This window comes from Seriola aureovittata, chromosome 22 (assembly GCF_021018895.1).
Source record: "Seriola aureovittata isolate HTS-2021-v1 ecotype China chromosome 22, ASM2101889v1, whole genome shotgun sequence".
Lineage (NCBI taxonomy): Eukaryota > Metazoa > Chordata > Actinopteri > Carangiformes > Carangidae > Seriola > Seriola aureovittata.
Genome location: NC_079385.1, coordinates 18,616,259 through 18,637,491, shown reverse-complemented (window position 1 = coordinate 18,637,491; position 21,233 = coordinate 18,616,259). Strand labels below are relative to the sequence as shown.

Sequence of the window (21,233 nt, the reverse complement as noted above, 5' to 3'; positions counted from 1 at the left end):
CAAGTGTGAGAGCAAACAATAGAGACAGCGGCAATGAACGGGCAGACAATAGCGCTGCCATATTAACAGGCATCAACCGGAGTGGGGGCTGATGACACTCCTGATGAGACATGGAGAGTGGGAGGAGGAAAGTAAAGAGAGGGAACCGAGGAGGACGGCAGGAAGGGAGACGTGGCGGCGGCGGCGGCGCTTCCATCCAACTGTAAAGCAAATCTAAAGAGAAGTTTTGGAAAGAATGAAAATGTGAATCAGCGGGGATGAAGCGGATAAAACACGAAAACACTCGTCTGCCGGAAAATTGGACTGAATTAAGGATTTATCTTTTTATGGGCCAGTTGATCTTCATTGTGTCTGTCCTGAAAACAAATAGAGGCACCTGGTGATGTTCTAATGGCATCCATCCATCGCCAGAGTGAAACCTTATATTCCACGAAATACATTTAAATGCTGCTAATTTGCTTTGTCACATACATTTTGGAGGAAAATGTAATTGCCGCCTGGATTACATTCGCTGAGTGTTTTTTTTTTTTTCCAGCCCAGGAAGCGTGACAGTCTTATGCTGCACAGCAGTCGTAATGAGGGGGAAGGAGGGGAAGGAGGAGGAGGAGGAGGAGGAGGAGGTGGAGGTCCAGGTGGATGAAGTGCAATACTCAAAACACCAGAGACACGGTTCATGTCCCGTGTCCCATGTGTGGTTTGGTTTAAGCTACTAAAACACCTAATTACAGTTGAGGAAACATTGTGGTTCTGGTTAAATACTGGAAATATCAACGTGTTTCAATCTTGTGATTCAAATCAGTTTCGACTTTTTCAGTTGTAGGTCCCATTTTAAACCTTTCTGGGGTTTTATTTTAAAGTGATGATCCATAAGAAGATATATAACCCTCAGAGAAACCAAACTGGGGCTTGGTGGCTGCTTTGTTGTGACATCACAAAGTCACAGGAAGTCCTGACGGCTGGTTTTAAGGCTCAGTTTCTGAATACAGGCTGTGTGCATTTCTCTGTGGACTGAGGCTTTGATACTTTCACAGTATCAATATAGAAGCTAGACCTGATCTATAATCACACTACACATGGACACAGACCTTTAGACTATATGAGTCCAAGTGACCAGCTGCTTCAAATGTAAAAAAATAAGGTTTCCAGGATTTGTTTTTTTTTACAAAGACACCACAACAACACCGCTGGTCAGTGTGTGCACATGAGCATTATTGACAGATTCATGCATTGATTGACGTGTTGTAGTTGCAAAAAACACAGTCGGTTCCACTGGACTGCTAACTGGGCAAAGTGGGAAACTGCCCATGGGTACCAGATCGCCATGGTTACTGCATGTCAGCTGGTTTTAGCTGATTGCAAATTTAGTCCCACAATAGGAGCAGTGGTTGGTCTGTTTGTTGTGACATGGAGCTAGCGTGTAATGGTGTGCTGTGTGCACAGGGACAAACACATCAGCTGATGCAGATCAGTTGTATATGGATGTAGATTATTTTTTTATTCTTCAGATGAATGTAAAAGCTTTTTTCCTGGAGGCAGATGAGGTGACACAGATACTCCATGATGACATGCAGCTGAGATCATGTTTTGGAAGTGAATTTAATTTTCAGTTGCCACAAGGTGTGGTGTCCTTCACCTTCCTGCACCTGTGCACTCCATGGCAGTCTGCTTCTGTTTTTATTTCTTCTCTCACTCACTGATTTTATTTTATTTTTTTCCCCTCTCTGGCTACTTCTCGTTACGACTGAGTCATACGAGCTTATGAAAGCCTGGAGACAGCGCTCTGCCAAGACCAAAATCACCTCATACTTGCACACCAACACACTTGTCACGGGCTTTGTGTTTGTGTGTTCTTAGCCTTAAGATGACTCCTTCTCTCCCAACTAGTCTCTTTTCCCTCCTCTCTTCCTCTCTGCTGCTTCTGAGGAGGGAGAAGAATAAGGGGCCAAAGTTCCTCCTCCCATCCTCCAGCTCTCTCACATCTCCTGCTCCGTCTTCACTACCCTTGAAGTGAGTTGTTTTTGTGGTTGATGAGTCAAGAGTATCACTCACTGCCACTTCTACAGCAGATACAGAAATACCCAGCCACCCGCCACACCTTTTATTTTTTGTTCTCCTTACATGCCTATTTATGCCTCATGTTTTCGGGTCGTCCATCCGTGATATCACAGGAACGCCTTGAGACCTTTCCTTTACGTGCACTACAAGTGTGAGCAATCTGACTTCTTATAAAATGGATGATCTAACTTTGGCATATGACATCAGATAGTTCAATCACTGCGAACCGGCCCATTGTTAACTGTTAAACAGCTAGCCTGCTAACTGCAGCAAGAAAAACGAGTCACAACTTCCCGTTCAGGACTTTCACAATAAAATCAGAGCGGAACCAGAACGCAGATCACGGTTAAGATGGTGGATTGCAATTGTACTCAAAAAGATTGTCATCTGATCTTTTGTGCATCTGTTGTATGAGTCTGGACAGACGTGGGTGTGAGCTGCTACCTGACTGGCTGGCGGATGAAAACAAACATGAGGTGATAATTCTAGTTCTTGTCGCTCTGCGCTGCGAGGCTGAGCGGCTTCGGAGGAAATGCAGCGTTTGATTGGGCTCTTACTGGCCTTGTTATTTGCTGGCTTTGAGCGCTGTTGTTGTTTTCTCATACTTAAGTAAGCCGCCCGGCCTCATCTGCACTCGCTTAACTCGAGTGTGGGGGGCTGCAATAGCCCCCTTCACTGTTGGGTTTGAGCCGATGGTAATTTCACCGGTGTCAGGGAAACTGTGGCACCTCTCCTCCCTCCATGTGTTTATTTTAAATTAGCGACTGAGTTGTTTGAAAAGGATATTGGCCATTTGGGGCAAATGAGCCCACTTTGATGCCCCAGTGGCAACCCTGAGGCACTTTTTCCCTTTTTTTTTTTTTTATAAAATAGCAGTTTGGATTTAAATGAGTTTGTTAGTCCCACTGAGACGCACAAAAAAAAGTTCCATGGCTGCAGCTGCAACTCCAACAACTTCTCTGTTTCCTTCTTTCCTCATTAGCTGACACTCCAGCAACTGCTGGTCCAAAACAGAGCATCAACAACAAACAGAGGAAAACAGCACAACATGGTAAACATTAATTGATAGCGGAAATTTTTTGCAAGTACAAGATAACTCCTAAAAGAAATGAACAACTCATAAATGTTTGTGTGTCAGAGACTGAAACACATTCTGGCAAATTAAAGTTGGTCGGTGGGTGTACATTTCTTTATGTGGGATTTAAATCAGTAAGAATCACTTCTCTGTTATTGTTCTCTGAGCAGCAGCACGTCTAAGGAAAATTATGCTTTATCAAGGAAGCATTTTAGTCCAAGTTAAATTACAATTTCACACAGGAGAGAAATTAAAGTCAGTTCAGAGGCTTTCAGGTGTGAATGGCGAGAAGTTCAGCCTCTGTGGCCGAAGCTTGTTGAATGCAAAGTGTCGCTGACGGTTGACACGAGTTAAAGATGTACTTTTCTGTCTGTTTGCTGTGCATCATGGGAGTAAGATTCACCAGGCATTCACCACACAGTGTGAGATGCCTCAAAACTGATATTGTGCGTCTCAAGTGAAAGCCTCAGTGCAGCCAGGTCCAGGTGAAGTCTCAGGTCTAGACGTAAGCCCAGCTCAAGCTCAAGTTTCAAGTCTGAGTCTGGTGCATTAATGTGTTTTTCTAGGCCCACATCAGCTCATTTATCAGTCTGACCCACAGTTAACACACTAACTTCATTCTTTTTATTGTTAATCCCTGTCCAGTTGGTAAAATACTGTTTTAAAACGGCAATTAGACTCAGGCAGACTCTGGCCCGGGACAGTTATGAATAAATTAATGATTAATTACGGGACGCTGCAGATAAAACCAAGGACTTAACGCTCACTCGGAGCTCTGGCTGAAACACAGTTTCTGCTCGTCAAACCGGAGAGTGGATATCTCTGGATCAGTGTAATCCTCCTGTTTTATTATTGTCATCATCTGGCGTCACACGACCGTCCTAAGTGCTGTTCGAGAGGCTTCTTCAGCCCGACAAGAATAAAATTTCTTCAGCGAACACCAGTTATTTTCTGAATATTTTTGGCCTGAAAGAATCCGAGTATCACATGAGCCTCCAAAAATCCATATGGCAAATACTTAAAATCATCCATTTAAGCCTGTTTAGTTTAGTTAGAATCCAAAACTTAATCAACCACAGAAAATAATTGGGAAATCAGCTTGTTTTCCTTTAATAAGTTCCCAGATTTGTTGTTTTTTTGGGGTTTTTTTGGCCCTGAAGCATTAAATTCTGCCACTTTTGTGTTACGCAGAATCCATTTCGCAGTTTGACCCAGGTGTGTGCATTTAGTGCAGTGTGTGTGTGTTTGTGTGTGTTTGTGTGTGTTTATGCTGACTAGGACGGTCTGGGGAATATCGTGCCACTACTGTTGGTTTAATGTGTTTGGAGTTAATAACCAGATGAGTGGATGAGCAGAGGAGGAGGGGAGCGAGTGAGAAATGGAGCAATTTGGCATTTTGTGCTGAAAAAAAGAGATGGAGATGGAGATGGAGGGAGAGATAAAGGGAGAACGAGACAACGAGAGCCAGAGGGGTAAACAGAAAATGGTCCTTTTGCTAAAACACCACCTTAAGCGCCATGACGGGTTCTGTTGCAGTGTCTGTGCTTTGGCAGGGGATGCGCTACGTCATTTATCTTAATGATACAGCCTGCCCACATGAGCTGCTCAGGCACACACACACACACACACACACACACACTGACATTCACACTCACATGCACAAAATAAGTTTAATGTCTTCATTAAGATTTTGTATCCTGCACAAAAGTCTCTGTGCACAACATGGCCTGGAAATAATTCCAAATTAAAAAAATAAAGTTGGAGCCATAAGGGACTTTAATCATGTGGAAGTTGAACCGAGTGGAAAAGTGAGATTATTAATGTAGTGGGGACAAAATATGATTTTGTAGAGAGATAAAGTGACCTGTCAAACCTGCAACTTACACAGAGGCAAAACTAGTGCTTTTCAAATGACCTGAACTCGAGCTTTTAGTCTAACTTAAGCCTTTAGCAGCATCTTCAGCGGTTTCCAGCTAAAGTTTCGCTACAGTGACGACGGTGGCTGGTGAATTTACACAGATTGAGTCAATCAGCATTAATTCTGTAAGTTCACAGAGAAGAAACTCGTGCTTTCTGCATGTTGTAATATTTACACTTGACCAAAGATGGCTCTGTTTAAATTTGATGTTTGGGAAAATAAAAACAGAGCTGCGCTACATGAAAAATCCAGGTGATCACCTCACATCAGCGGCTAACAGGTAGCTAGCAGCTAGCTTGGCAGCTACTAAGTGTGGAAGACAGAGAGCGAGTCGATAGAGTTTTCAATTAAAGCACATTTTAACGTCACCATTGTAAAAGCTCTGAATCCCGTCCTCCAGCAGCTCATCCAGTCTCTCTGTGAAGCTAGCGTTAGCTCAAGCAGCTACACTGCAGTGCTGTTAGCATTAGATGTTGTCAATGTAAACAGTAGTCTGTCATTAATACAATAACTGGGCAACTATGTCATGATTATATTTGAATATTATTGAGTAATATTAATTATACCTATAGTGATATGTTATTAAACATTAATTCTGTAAGTTACCAGGGAAGAAAAATAAAAACCGAAGAGCTAATTCGAGCTAATGTTAGCTCAAGCAGCTACGATACAGAACAGTTAGCATATCTGATTCTGTTCATGTAGAAACGAGATGATTATTCATAACAAACACATTTTTGTTTAATACTATGCAGACCACAAATACTGGACTGTAGTTTAAATGAAATAAAAATGATAATATCGGCTAAACAAAAAATCTCTCAGCCCTCGCCCAAACCAATAATCTGTGACGCATTCATGTAGATAAATTTTCATTTTCTTCTTCCCGCTGCAGCACAAGAGCGATTCGACCTCCAGCCACAACACCACGGCTGAAAAGACAAAAGGGGGCCACCTGTAGAAAAAAAGAAAAAAAAGAATCAAACCTTCAAATATGAGAGAAGTGACAACACGCTGCCACCCACACGGCTTGATTGACAGCTGATCTCTGGGGAAAGCGCTGGAGCCGCGACACAGTTTAGCACCAAAGATAGACACAGAGGATGCGGCAGATTTTCACCTTGACTACAGCAATAAATGCTCCTTGTCTTACAACAGTTTATTTATTTTTATTTTATTTTTTCATATGAACCACGTTGAAAACAAGAAATTACGATCGATAATAATCCCTGAGAGGTGATGTGTTTTTACTTGATAAGTGTTTGACCCGGACACATGAAATAGATTTTACATCAACCGTCGTTTTTTAAATCTCTAACCTGAAATGTCATCTTGATGGAAAAAAAATAAATAAAAAAATCCAGTGAAGATTTGAGGAAAATAACTTCCAGGCTGGAGATAAACACATGCAGGCAGATTACAGCATCTGATTCCCGATCACTGCTCAGGCCCGGGTTGCTCTGCTGCCACGTCCGGGGACCCACGGCCGTCCAATGGCAGACATCGGCTTTTGATAGTGCGAGCCAACTGTATCCTCTCGCTCAGCTGTGGTAACGCTGAGCGAACGCTCTGCCGTCCAAGACAATTATCTGCTCTAATGGATTCAGTTGAGACGGGGCCGACCTGAGATGGAGGGCTGATTTATTTCATTCTTTCCTAAAGCAGAGCGGCCAATTATATCGCCTTAACTAGACGTTAGCTTTTTTAGTCGGCTACCCAGGCCCAATTAGAGAGCAGCTGCAGGTGGATTTTAATGGGAGATTGTGTGTGTGTGTGTGTGTGTGTGTGTGTGTGGATCCTCGACTCGTCTCTGTGTATCTCTGTGTATTTTTTTCTCTATGTTTATACTTTTGCATGCCTCAGCGACAGAGAGAGTTGCTTGGTTATAAGCGAAGTTGCAGAACTGGAATTTTTTTTTTTTTTTCCCCTCTCTGTGAGCACTTCGGGGTCAGCCAGAAAGCGGCTTTGATTTCCGGAAAGTGCTCTTGTTGTTTTCTCAGCAAGGGAGGGAGCGAGTGAGGGAGGATTTGGAGGGGGGGTGGGGGGGGGGGGTGACATTGGTGGTTTTCCACCAAAGTAACCAGTGGATTGTATAGATTTGTGAAGTGCCGCAAGCTGGACCGATTCCTGCGTTAACAGGATTAGAACATCAGCCAAACGCCCGTCAGAGATGCAGCATTGTTTGAAGCCATCCACTCATCCTCTCCCTATTTTTCCATCTGACAATCTGTTCTTTATTGCGCTGTCAAATTCAGAATGTGTTCTCTGTCATTTTTTTTTTCCTCCTTCCCATCCCTGCTGTCACTCAGCGGCTCTTTGACACACATAAATTATACACATTAAGGGGCATTTTTACAGCTGCACAAGAGCGAAAAGGGAACAGTGAGAGGGGTGGAAGGATTTGGGCTGGTGGTGGTGGGGGGGGGGGGGGGGGGGGGCAGAACTAGAGAGAAGTGGCGTATGTATCCCATGCCACCCAGAGGCCTGTGCGAGCAGTAATTGCTCTGGAGTGTAGTTAATGTGGGTCAGCGGTTGAGTGGAACCCCGGGGGTCAAAAGAAGTGTGGAGGGAAAAGGAGAAAGGAAGCGAGTGATGGAGGGAGAGGAAAGGGGGGGGGGGGTCGGTGTGAAAGCTGCAACCAGCCGCAGGTGGAAGGGCTTGGGGTGAAGCTCAGTGATACACACCCCACCTGTCTCTTTTTTCCCCCCTTTTAATAAACCATACTTCCACTCTGCGAGACTGCAGGGCTTTGCTCCTTTCACTCCCCACCTGCACACCTCCACACCTCCACCTGCCTTTTTTTTCCCTCCCTTTCTTCAGTCTGTGCTGATTCAACCCCGAACAACCGAGCGCTGGATAGAGCTGCGTTTTCCAACCTGCAGGTTTGAACACACCAGATAAATCTTTGTGGTCATGAGATGATTAACAGGATAGGAAAGCGGAAAAAAGCTGTTTGTTTTCTCAGACTTTGCTCTGTCTTTTTCTAAATTACTGGATGTTTTTTTTTTCTTCCAAGTCTGTAAATATTATTGAAATAAATCAATATGAGAAGGAAAAAGTCACAAATCAGATATATAATTTACAAATACATTATTTATTGGTTGTTTGAAAGAGGTCATATGCAACAATTTGTACCACACAGAACGAGCCAACGTGCATTTATATGGAAAACAACAAGAATAAAATGATGAAAAGCTGCTGTGGAAACAACTGCACAAAGGGATTCATAAAGAATTTATATCCTTTGAATGGCAAGGAACTCTGTTTCTTGCCCAAATTACAGACGGCTGATGTCATGCCTTCACTTTGTCAGGATACTTCCTGGTTTTCTTGTTGGTTCTGCAGCTCTAATTATAACCATAATCTTTTTTTTTTTTTTTTTTAATGGCTAATTAGTGATGATGAAGAAAGATGACTCCTGCGATCATGTGCAGCTTCTACAATGATAAGGTTTACTGTCATTGTCAAACTTCAACAACACAACAACAACAAAAAAAAGCTAAATAGTTAAATTTGACATCTGAGAAACAGACCAGGACGGGTCACTCCGCACCGAAACCCAGACTAATGAAAAGTCTTTTAAGTAGATTAGCTGCTGCTTAAGCTAACATGACCCACCCACCTATTCAGCGGCAGGGGAGGCCGAGATGTTCTCTTTTAAATTAAGCGTTGCACAGAAAAATTTCCATCATGAATTAAATGTACAAAGACATGGCGGGGGCAGGCTGTCACCTCCGAGGCTTCCTCTGCCCAGACCCGGTCTGACCGCCACGATCAGACAGGAACAAGACGGCCCGACCGGCGGTGCCTGGTTTTAAATAAAAAGCCAGTATGAACCTGAAATACAAAAACATGAGCCTGAATGCACCTCACCCCCCCCCCCCCCCCCCCCCCCCCAGCTACTGCTGTCTTGAGCAGTGAAGCCGGGGTCGACCTGTGGTTAGAGGGGGTAGATGTGTTGACACAGCCGGGGGGCTGCGGGTCTTCACTCAGTCAAAGGCCCCCTTCAGCAGCCATAAAGCATTTATGAACAGGCATCTCCCTCCTCTGCTCGCTATTCCGCTCACAGCCGCTCTTCCTCTCCCCTCTTCTTCTTCTTCATCTTTATTTATTTTTTTGTCTTTTTTGTCTTTCCCACGTCGTCCTCATCTGTTTCACCCGTACACACACACACACACACACACGGGCGTCTTAATAGATTTCTTCCCTTCCGTCCGAGGTTGTGTGCGTGTGCGTCTCCTGTGTGTGTTTGTGAGTGTCCCTCTTCAACAGCACAAGCAGAGAGTATCTCCCTGTTCTGAGCCCTCTCGGCCTTCAGGTAAATGTTTGTGCTGCGAGTGAAAAAGACGCACGTACATACAAATGGACGGAGAGAGCTTATTTATGCTGGTCTGCAGCACTTTTTCACCCGTTCAAGGTTGTCGTACAGATATGTTTGTCTGTGACTCAAACGCACACATGCAGACATACACTTAAAATAATATGTGTGCTCTCAGTGGCTTTTCTGTAGCTTTGTGTGTGTGAGGCGCGAGTGTGCTGACTCTTAAACAGGTGGAACTGGAACACTGCAGGGAATGTCTATCTGTGTGTGTGTGTGTGTGGGTGTGAGGTCCACTCCTCTGCTCTTTGATCCTCATCTTGACAGCTCACCACCTGGGACGATCCGCCACACGCCGCATGGCTCCCATGCCCGGCTACACCCTGGGAATCACAACACACAGCGGCTAACGCAGCTCTTACAGCCAGCCCTCCCCTGCACATTAAATGCCGTCAGAATCGCTAATGCTAACACCAAAAGCTAAACCTCCCATATACAGATATGCAAAAAAAATAAAAGATAAATAAAAAATTGCGTCCAGAATCATAATTCACAGCCATGCTAGCTAGCAGCGAACCCTCATACAGTGCTACTGGAAATGCTAATGGCACACGAGGGGCCAAAGCTTGAACACAGGTGCAATTGGAATTATGATGGATGGAATTATAATGTACCATACAGGTGCAATGCTAGGGAGCTCCCTCTTATATCCACATAGCATCCACCGTGCGCCGAGCACGCAGGAAGTGTAATGACCACAGTTAAAAGTTAAAGTGCTTTCACATGGAAACCATGACAGCAGCCAAGGTACACCTGTGTGCTTGGCAGGTAGTCAAAAATAAATTACTTAAAGTGCCAGTCCACTGTTTTTGTACCCTTATATTTTAAGTGTGTGAATGAAGAGCTGTAGATGTGACGGGAAAATCAGTATTTTGTTGATTTTTCAATTGATTATAATTGAAAATAAAGGGCAGTTTTAATATGTTTAGCCGTGGTTCGGGTCGGCTCGGCGTGTGTCACCTGGGTTTCGGAGCAGCCATTAGTTCATGTGACGACTCTGCGGATTCAAGCAGAGAGACAGTTTTCAAGTACTTTGAGTAGTTCTGCCTTGGTTTTCTTTTCTTTTTTTTATATGCACTCATTCTATATTGTGCATTAAAGCTGGAAACGTTGTACCTCTGCTCTTGCTCTGCTTCACTAGACCTTCTAGTGAATTTGCAGAGCAAGATTTTACATTGAATTTAATAAGCTCTTAATCTCACTGTTGCTACGTAGAAATAAAGCCTTGTTTCACTCGCTGACAATGACGATTTAAATTATCTCAAGAGTTTTGAAAGAGTGAAAGAGGTTGAAGAATTAATCCTTCCATAGATCCAAGGAAGGAACATTGAGGACATGAGCAATACCATAAAAATTGGGAAATTAAACAAAAGTAAAAGTAAAGATTTTGAATGTTGGGGACGTGCATTTAATTTTGTTTTTCTGTTTTAAACGATTTTTGTCACTTTGTCACATTATGTCCAATAATTAAGATTTACTCAGAACGAGACCATTATTCACCATTTTCTTAATCACACTTCACTGCTGAAAATTTTACTTCCACTTGTAATGGAGTTTTTTTTTTTCCTAATTTAACCTTATCCTCAATGAGTCCAGTTTTTATCATAATAATAGAGTAAAGATGAAGCAGGACTGCCTGTACGTGGACGTCATGTGTGTCTGTGCCGTATCAGTTTGGTGACCTACATGGAGAACATAGTAAAACTCTGTCAGTCGTGACTAATTTCCCGTCTTATCTCCATGCCTTTCACTGGTAGAAGCTGGAGCGAAACTCCCGGTGGTAAATTGATACTGTAGAAGCAGAAGCGTTGGGGGGGGGGGGGGGGCTTAGGTTTTTAGTGGAGTCACACCCCCGAGCCGCCATAAACACTGGAGGTCGTAGAAGAAAAACACTAAGCTTTGAGTTATCCCTGCTAATACACAGGCACTGCACCATCTGAATCACAACACCAATCACGTTGCTGACGCTAGGCTAAGGGCCAACTATTCAACAGCCCTGGCACCCAGAGGACACCGCAGGAATTCAGATCCATTACGCTCCCAGCCTCATCAAAGGGACTCTGGGATTCGGATGCTAAACCCGCTCCAGATGCTCACTGTTGGATTTCACTAAGATGCACTGCAGGGCAAGTGTCATAAGGGCTGATGTCTGCGATACGGACAACAAAACCCACAACCGGTCCGCTTCATTCACACTGAGTTGATTTGTGTCATAAACACAAAAGCGGATGTAAACAATGGCGCGCTCGGCTCATCTCTGGACAAATAAATACACGGCGAAATTAACAGATGTGCAGCGCTGGAGGCAGAAGGTCCAAACATACGAACCTGCAGCAACTGGAAGGAAGACGGCGAGGCTCACCTGTGGCTGACATATGCTAATGAACACGAAACAAGTCAGCAGCCGTCGGGTCTGTAATCTGAGGGAGCCTGCCGTCGTGTTCTGTGGTCGCTCTTTAAGCAGAGAGTGACTTTACGCCCGGCGGATTGAGGTGGTGTGTTTACACTGTGGCCAACAGAAAACATACATATAATCACCTGGCAGGTGTCCATTAAGATCATATTATAAGTCACATCAAATATAGTTTCAGTCAACAGTTTCACCTCCACTCTGAAACAGAGTGTGAGGTTTATTCAACTGCAAACAAATACTGCTACAAACAGCTGCTACTACTTGCTAATAGCGACGCTAGCTCTCGGTGAAGTGGAACTAGCCATTGGTTAAAAATGCAGTTAGATTTGAAATGAATGTTTTGAACGCAGCTTGTGATGAGAACGAAAAAGTGCAATATATATAAATATATATTTATATGAGTCAATAAATAGCAAGAAAGTTGCACTATGGAAATGATAAAAATATGTTTGAGATGGGGATTTAAATTCATTCTTGTTGTTCTGGTGCTTTCAGTTGTATCCCATTGTCTTCCATTTTGTAATGGAACAGTAAGATGTTCAGAGGTCAAAGGTTGAGTTTGACGCACCGGCGAGAACTGAGATGTTTGTTTATATTAAAAGACTGTTGTTGGTGGAGTATTTTTTTTAATTTTTTAAAATTTTTCTTTAAGTATAGGGCGTGAATATTCCAGTATTAGTGAGGCTCTACGTCACACACTCACATGTTTGGACGGAGCACAGAAGCAGCTTCACAGTCTGAGGCCGACGCTCACCTTAAGGTCGTCACTTAAAGCGCAGGTGTTCATTGATCTTGATGCACCGCGAGTCTCATATTTTGTTCTTCCACTTGACCAGCTCGCCACAGAGCGAACCCTCCGTACTTTACAGAGGGCTGTCTGTGTCTTTTACCCATCCTTCTCAGCAGTTTGCCTCCTTTAAATTTCCCTGTGGCTGTTGGATAATGGTGTCAGAAGTGTTGTGAGGACGTAAACAAAGACAAGAATCCTTACTGAGAGGGAATTTTCCAAACCCCATGTTTGACATAAATCAAATAACAGCCGCTGTGTTTATGAGGAAAAACTGAAGAGTCACACCTCTGTGTCTGACCTAAATGTCCTCTTGCTGGGGTTTTTTTTTTTTTTTTTTTTTTTTGCCTGACTGTGCAGGTTTTCGTGCTGACTGAGAATGGCCCACAACTGCAGTGTTTCAGCCGCTCTCTGCAGGGATTACACACAGATTAATGAACAGGCAAAAAACCCCTCTCTCCTCAGCTCCCTCTCTACTTTCTTCATGCGCCCGTGTATGCAGATGCATGCAAATGCACATACGGTACTGTGTGTGTGTGAGTGAGTGAGTGAGCTTTGGTTTACAGGTCTAAAGTGGTCAAGTTAAACCTGGTATAAATGTGGATTAAAAGTGTTTTTAGTTTAGTTTTCACTTCATTATCTGGTCTGACATTGTGTTCATGTTACTTATTTACTGTCAACGCTTTTGGTGATTGTATTTAAGCTTCACAAATGATAAAAAGTGATGTTCATATGTGATTATCGTGCTGAACAAAACGTCTCAGCATCATAAACTTTTATTTGTCACAGAGTGTATTTTCTGTAATCATCCAAAAGCCAATGTAAAAATCCCAATGGCCTTTTGTGGAGGGAACCAGAGTGACGCTTCCTTCAGCGTTGGTCTACAAGAATACGTCATCCCTGCAGCACTGTATGTGGAGCAGGTGCTAACTACACGTTGAAATCGAGTCATTTAAAAGTAATTTACGACGTCACCTTGACGTTGCACTTTTCAGTCAAATCGGTCACGTTTTAACTCTGTTATCTGGATTTCTTTTAACCTGCAAATCGATAAATAACTGGGAACTCCACAGAATTGAATGAGTGAGTGAGCGTGACCAATAAATAAATGAACATTTTCTTTAGTGAATGAGTGAGTAAGAAACTGTTGGCATATTGTTCAGGGATTAATGAAGAGGCAACCTCTTTCTTTTTTTTCCTATCACCTCCTCTGTCTCTGCCGCCTTTGTTCTGTTGGTCTGTGTGTGTGTGTGCGTGTGCGTGCGCGTGTGTGTGTGTACTTCCTCGAGGCTCAAGTCATCAGCATTGAAACGAATCCAAAAGCATTCTCTTCCCCTCAGCTAGGATGTTTCGTCCTTAACATTCACTCAGCGTTTGCCAGTGTCGACAGGTGATGCCAAGCAGATGAATAGAGAAAATGCTCTTTGTTGCTCCTTATGCTCATCCCTTCTCTCTGTCTCTCTCCCCAGGCTGCTGTTTTGTCACGTTTTATACAAGGAAAGCTGCCCTTGAAGCCCAGAATGCACTGCATAACATAAAGACCTTAACAGGGGTGAGTGTGTGTCCTCCATTCTCCTCTGCCTACTTTCTCCTCTAATCACACACTTACAGCAGCACCCTGAGGCGGCCCCGCCCCAACCTGCGTGTGTGTGTGTCTGTGTGTGTGTGTATGTGTGTATGTGTGTGAATACACTGGTTTTTTTACATCAGTGTGTGTTGCACTGCTGCCACAGAGCATTTGCAAGCGTGTGACTGACCGAAAGTGCGAGCAGGTGAGAAAATGACTGTCAGTTAGTTTGTGAAAGAAAGTGCAAACTATTGAATTCATGTTAAAGGTACCATCTGCAATTTTCTTGTAAACAAATGCAGTTTAAACATTTGTTTTGTGTGTCTCACTATGTGAACAGTCTCTCAGTGTTAACCTCAGAAGCCTGTATATCACTGTTGTATGCTTGCGTCAAGGTGGAGCTCGCGCTTCTCCTATGAAAAAGGTTGATGCAGCGTTGCTACGCTTAAGTTTTAAAATGCATCACTTTCACTTCGTTTTTCCGCCTGGCGTCAACACTACTCTGAAGATTTCAATTACCTAAAACTCCAAAAATGAACACGTAGACACCCACGTTCGTTCCCTGGTTGGTTCTTATCAGCCTCGACTACCAGTGCTGAGAGCAACATGGATAACAAATGAAGCGCTACTGACCTTGTTGTCTTTGCTAGCAGCTATTGTGCAGCTAAATTCTGCATTTGAACGCTACAGCTGTCTTTGTTGTTCCTCATCCGTAGCATTTTGTGCAACTAGCCAACTGCCAATACGACAATCTGCTTCCTGTTAACAGCGGCGTGCACGTGCCCCGTGTAGTTAGACTAAATATTTTCATTTTCCTTTTTAAAATGAGAACACATGAGTGTGGACCTAGCTTAACAGTTCAGCTGCGCAAGCTAACACCTCGGTCACTAGACACTGGCCACGACTTAGTGTTTATCAGTTGCTAACAGCTACGCTTCACATTAGTGTTAGCAGTCATCAAGCAACTAACACCGCAGTTAGCCAAACAAGTAAACACCATTAGCTACTGCTAACGGCCACCAGACAAAGGTAGCACAAGCGCTAGCTACGATACTCACTAGATCCGCGTAGCATATCATAGCTGCTGCTATACTAGCTAGAGCCACGTAGCATAATATTGCTGCCTTACCCCATTAAAAGTATTTGCCCTGTCTTGCCCACCCAAGTTAGCTGTACCAAGACAGCAAACACCCAGTGTGTTCCTGTGGTTGTAAAATCTCTGTTCTTGAAACTGGAACTGGCCCAGACCTGATCCTGCCTTCACCTTGGGGTCATTTTATCCTTTTCCTCTCCTGAGCATGAGCGCCTGAGGAAGAGGCGGCTTTAACCTGAGTGATGCTGTGTCAGCTGCTTTTATAGGGGGGCAGGAGGAGGAGGAGGAGGAGGAGTGTTTCTTCTCACGATAACACTGAAAGAGAGAGAGAGAAAGAGTAGTGACACACTTCACTTACAATCATTGTTTCTTAAAAAATTTGTCTTTTCCTGAAGTTTTAACACCATGTTGAAAGTGTTTTCTACCTTTACTTTGGATGTGTGAAGAGTTTCTGATGAATAAAACCATCTCACCGTGTATGTGCGTTATCACCCTGTGCAGTAACGGGTGTCACGTCATGCATGTTCAGGTGCCACTGGTGGCGTTTGCTTGCTTGTGTTTCTGTTTGTCTTGGCGCTGCTGTTTAGCTCGCACTACAAAGGCGTGTGTTGATGCTGTGGCGTTGCCTTTCATGCTGTCTGCTCCATTCTCCGCTATTGTTCCCTCCTGTAGCCCAGGAGAGCGATAGAGGAAGTAGGCCGGAGCTCGCTCACACTCTCGCTCCTTTAGCCCTGGGTGGATATTTACAGGCCCCCAGATCCCTTCTGCTCGGGCTATTGGCTGCTTCCCCGCCTCTCTCGTTGGCTGCGGCGGCTAACTGGAGTCTCATCACTTGAGCGCCTGCACTCGCTCGCTTGTGTTAGTTGGATCAGTGGATAGCCCTCCTGGGCAGGACGGGGTGGATACCGAGAATCCCACAAGAGCTGTACGTGGGATTTGCGCTCGTATTCCCGACTCCTGAGTAAAGCTTGTTGTTTTGCATAGAGTCACCGTGTTAATTGCTCGTGGAATAAGTATGTTAAATTTGGTCTGTTTTCCTGCGCCGTGAGAGTTAGTCACTTATCCCTTGTTGGAGGTGTGAAACTGCCCTGGGGAGGACACATACTGCAGCAGTTTCAGGATTATAGGAACATGAAATCGCCTTCTTCTACACCATAACACCCTCCCTTCCTCTGTTCTGTCTGGTCATCCCTCCTCCTCAGCGTCTCTCTCCTGCAGCATCTCTGCTTGTTATGTTTAGGGCCTTTATTTTTAAGTCAAGTACCAGGTTTGGCTTCAGAAGTGCAAGAAACATGATAAAATCACACCTTCTTCAACTTTTAACACACAAAAAATCATGCATTTATTATATTAATCTTTCATATTAATGGTAGTTTGACAAATTTTCTATTATTGATGCTCTAAATATACGAGAAAATGAAACGATAAAACAACCAGCTGCGAGATTAAATGTTTTACTGGGAGAACTGGAGCTATTGGTCTCCAGTAAACTCATTCTTGTTCTTGGCAGAGCAGAAAAGCTTCTGAGGGAAGGTCAAATTAAAACCGTCCATTGAAACACAGACAACATTGATCAGCTGCACAATAAAAGCATAATTAATCTGCGTCATATTCATCAGAGCTGGACAACACCGACTGGCTGACATCCGATTTTTAATAACAGTCCGGCATTGACAGACGGATGTGGTTTTAAAACCTCATACATATACGCAATAAACACAGTACACTGAATCAATAGTGACATAATGATAGGTCATTTAAGTGGTTCATGTTGGGCTTGTTTGTAATTTTTTTCACATGGCTCCACCACGGCTTGAAATAAAGACATTTAAAAGGGGGGGTGAAGAGAAGAAGTCAGCTAGAGACAGAGAAAAAAAAAACAGATGATGAGGATGCTGAATTAATGGCTGAACGAGGCGAGTCAAGACAAAAGGAGAGCTGACATGGAGAGGGAGGTTAGCAGAGGTGATGGGCAGATGGACAGGAAAAAGGTGGAGTGGAGCACTCCAGCACGCTCGAGGGCAAAGCAATAAACGGGCCGCAGTTAAAAACCAATACCTGCTTATTAACTTCCCCACTCTCCTGGCTTGTAAAAAGCCAGCGGAACAATGTTTGTATTGGCGCTCTTCCCCCTCCCCTCGCTCTCTCTCTCCTTCAAAAAACCAAGGCCCTAACAGGCGCTCTCTCTCTCCCTCGCTCGCTCGCTCGCCACATCACTCCTTCCAAAACCAAGGCCCTAACAGGGAGAGATGCAATCAGCGTGAAAAGCTGGACGGGGGCCAAATTGGAGAAAAGGGCACCGGCGTTGGCAGCGCCGACTGGCAGCCATGTTGGTTTGGGGCAGAGGCAGTTGAAAGGCTGCCATTTTTTTCGGAGGGCATTTAAAAAGAAAGGGTGGGGGGTGTTTATGTGATGAATCTCTCCCTGTACGACGCTCAGAGAGGTGATGACGGTGACGAGAGCGAAGGATGGAGGGGGAAAAACAACAACAACAGCAGCGGCAGCAGCACTGCTTCATCTCCACCCCTCCTCATCGCTCCATCTCTTTCCATCACTCAGCTTCAGATTTGTCAGCGATCTGACAGTGCGTGTACACCAAATGTATGTATATGTGATTTTATGCATGCAGGAAGTGTATATTCATGTCAGCTCCAGACCTGTCTGTCTTACTTGAGGGATGAAGTAATGTTTCCACAGCACACCACAGGTCAGAGCAGGAACTGATTGTTTTACTAAGGCTTCTTGTTTCTGTTTTACATCTAATAAAAAACATGGAGCGTTGTAACCGGAGCAGATTGGTGCCTTCACCACCACACGACGCTGTGTCTCCTGTCTGGAAGAAGACACTGATCACTGTAGTTCCCAGTGAACAAGTTCATCCTGTGATGAGTGCAGCTCAGAAAAGCTTTCGATTACAGGAGAATCTCTGGAAGTAAACAAGCTGTCGTTACTGCCATGGCTTCGCGGAGAGGCTGCAGTGTACGGGGAAGGATTTCACTTTTGTTCACATTTTGCAGAAAAACACATCCACAAAAACACTTTAGTTTTTTTAGTACAAGCGCGTTAATTAATGAGCTTTAAATATGTGTGGAGGCGTCTTTTTGTTCCCTTCGGACAAAGCCAGGTGAGCTTTTCACCTGTTTCCAGTGTTTTCGCTAAGCTAAGCTAACTGGCTAATGGTGGTAGCGTCATATTTCTCCCCAAGAAAGATAATTAGTGTATTTCCCAACATGACAAACAGCAGTAATATGTAACTTTCACTCCTGCTGCACAGCTGTTTTTTCTTCTTCCCTTGTTCTGCATTTGTCCCACTTTTCCAACTTAATCCGAGCACACGCTCCCAAATATGATGTTGTCTGCGATGGTTTGATCCAGAGACGCGTGAAACTAGAGAGTCACCGCTTCCCAACAAGCTCGTCTTAGTCTTAACATTTCCCTGGAGCGCTGCTGCTTTCCATCCCTGTGTACACTGATCGATTCTCATCCGCCATCTTGGCTGGTGACGTCTAGAGTCACGTCTCTAAAATCGGACGCTGCTATTGGCTCCAGTTGGGCGCCGTCACAGCCAATCAAACTCATGAACAGATAAAGATAGAAACTTCAAATCACCTCTTTTCTTATGGCGGTTTGCAGAGCTTTCATTTATAAAATATTCCACAAAGAATTCCACTTTTATAATTTCATATGATCCAGATGTTTATTTAATGTTGTATTTCATGTGATGACACAGCAACACATGATTATACCCTGCACCGCGCCTCCTCAGTGACAGCAACGTATAAATCAGCAGGTGGATTCATCTATAGGAAGTAAAAAAAGAAAACAAACAATTCGCTTGATTTTTTATTTTTTTGTTGTTTTGTTTTCTTCTTCAATAAAAAACAAAAATAATGAGTCATCTGCGTGACATACACTCAGAGTCTTCTCTGTGAAGACGGGTGAGGGAAGAACAACAGCTTTCACTGAAGTCGTTTCTAATGACCCGCTAATGAAGCTCCGGGGGGGTGGAGACAGAGTGTGTGTGTGTGTGTGTGTGTGTGTGTTGCCTGGAGAGCCCGTGTGTTCATCTCTCCAGCTCTAATAGCACTAGCGAGGACTAAATGCGCCACACACACACACACACACACACACACACACACACACACACACACACACATACAACCCATCTATCGTGGAAAAACATGCCCTGTACCCCTGGAGCGATTTAAGGCCATAAGACCCAACCCCTGCTGCACAGACTGATCCACACCCCTGCATGCAGACTCTTTAACACACACACACACACACACACACACACACACACACACACACACACACACTTATGCCCAAGCATATGCCTCAGCACAGTCTGAGTTTATTGCATTACTTTATTTTCCTTTTTTTTTTTATTTCTCCTCCCTGATCCACTCCACCCTGCACGCTAACACAACACACACGCTGCGACGCACACACGCCGCCGACAACACGGGGCGAGTTAAAGCCTGTCAGCCTGCCTGTCAGACAAGGTTGTTTGAGATTTTCCACTAAATTGAACTCTTTCATTAGTGGCTGACAGATGTCTAAATGCCCAGTGTCTCCCCTCTTCTCTCCCCCTTCCCTCCCTTCTCCTGACGCCTGCCGCTCGGGCCCCGGGGCCGCTGTTCCCCCAAAGCTGGGTGAAGGGGATGGAAAGATGGGAGGATGAAGGGAGGGAGGGGTGAGAGCTAATCTAGGACGTGTCCTCTGGAGTGCCCTCCAGCTTGGAGAAGATCAGTCCTTTATCCTCTGTTTTCTTTTCTTTTCTCACTCTCTCTACCTCTTCTCCCCCTCTCACTCTCTCTCTCTCTCTCTCTCTTTCTCTTTTGTCCTGTTGAATCTCTCCTTCAGTCTCTCTCTTTCCCTCTTTCTCTTTAAGAAAAAGGATGAAAAGCTCTTTGATTCGCAGTTTCTCTCAAGGATCTTTCATTCTGACACAGTGAGGCGGAGGGGAGCAAAAGAGGGAGGGTGGTGGGGTGGGGGGGTTTCATGGCGCTGGGTGGGGTGTGTGTAGGGCATGGAGGAGGAGAAGGTGGGGTGGTGTCTTCAGACGCGATCAGTCGAGCCCCATCCTCCACGTGGGCGGATCAGAGCGTTTGTCGAGCGCCAAGTTCGATAAGAAGCGTGGGGCTCATTAAAAGCTACCGTCGCACTGAGACCACACACACACACACACACACACAGGTCCCCACCTCCCTTACCTTTCTGCTGGCGAGATAATTAGTGACGCTCCGCTGCCAGAATACAGACGCAAGGTTGTGTGTGTTCATGCAACCAAAGGCACATCAAAGGGCCTCATCAAAGTAAGTGTGATCTCCAGTAGGGTTAAGGTTTAAAAGCAGCAATTTATAATCCAAAGACATAAGTCATTTAATCGGCCATTTATTATTTCAAGTTGGTGGACAGAGCTGCAGATAGAGGCACAGACTGTAAGTGATAATGCGTATTATCATTTTAAATGATGTGAGAAATCATATTCTTTCATGCAAAAGCCCCTGTGGTCTCCAGACTCTGACTGTTCCAGCCTTTGAAGGGAACTTGTGTGCTCGCTGGAGAAATGACGGACCGTACCACTGCGGCAGCCCTCACACCGCAGGCCCTTTGTGTTTATTGTAACTCCAGACAAGATACATTTTGATTTGACAGATGTTCTTCATGTTTGAAAGTAAAATCTTATCTGACAATCTGTTTCTCTTCACGTTGTGCTGAAATGTTTGGGAAAAAAATCTAAATTGGCACATTTAAGAGTTGTAGTTTTCCACTTTGTAAATATGGTTTTATTACTCTTGAAGGAGATTGAAGAAACCCCCCCGCCCCCCCCCACACACACACACACACCTCCTCACATGCAGACTATTGACAGACAATTTACAGATGTTTCCTAAAAGCCTCACGTGCAAACTATCAGTTGATGCTACAATTTACAGATGTC

General features: G+C 44.4%; 1 protein-coding gene across 34 annotated transcripts in view; it reads left to right on the top strand.

Annotated features, from left to right (window-relative positions):
* celf2 (cugbp, Elav-like family member 2) overlaps nucleotides 1–21,233 on the top strand; it is a 197,371-nt gene that overhangs the window by 118,618 nt on the left and 57,520 nt on the right. For all 34 annotated transcript variants that reach the window (XM_056367321.1, XM_056367349.1, XM_056367347.1 and 31 more), the window contains one exon: nucleotides 14,096–14,178. In XM_056367321.1, the coding sequence (XP_056223296.1) occupies nucleotides 14,096–14,178 (83 nt within the window). The remainder of the gene's footprint in view (nucleotides 1–14,095; nucleotides 14,179–21,233) is intronic.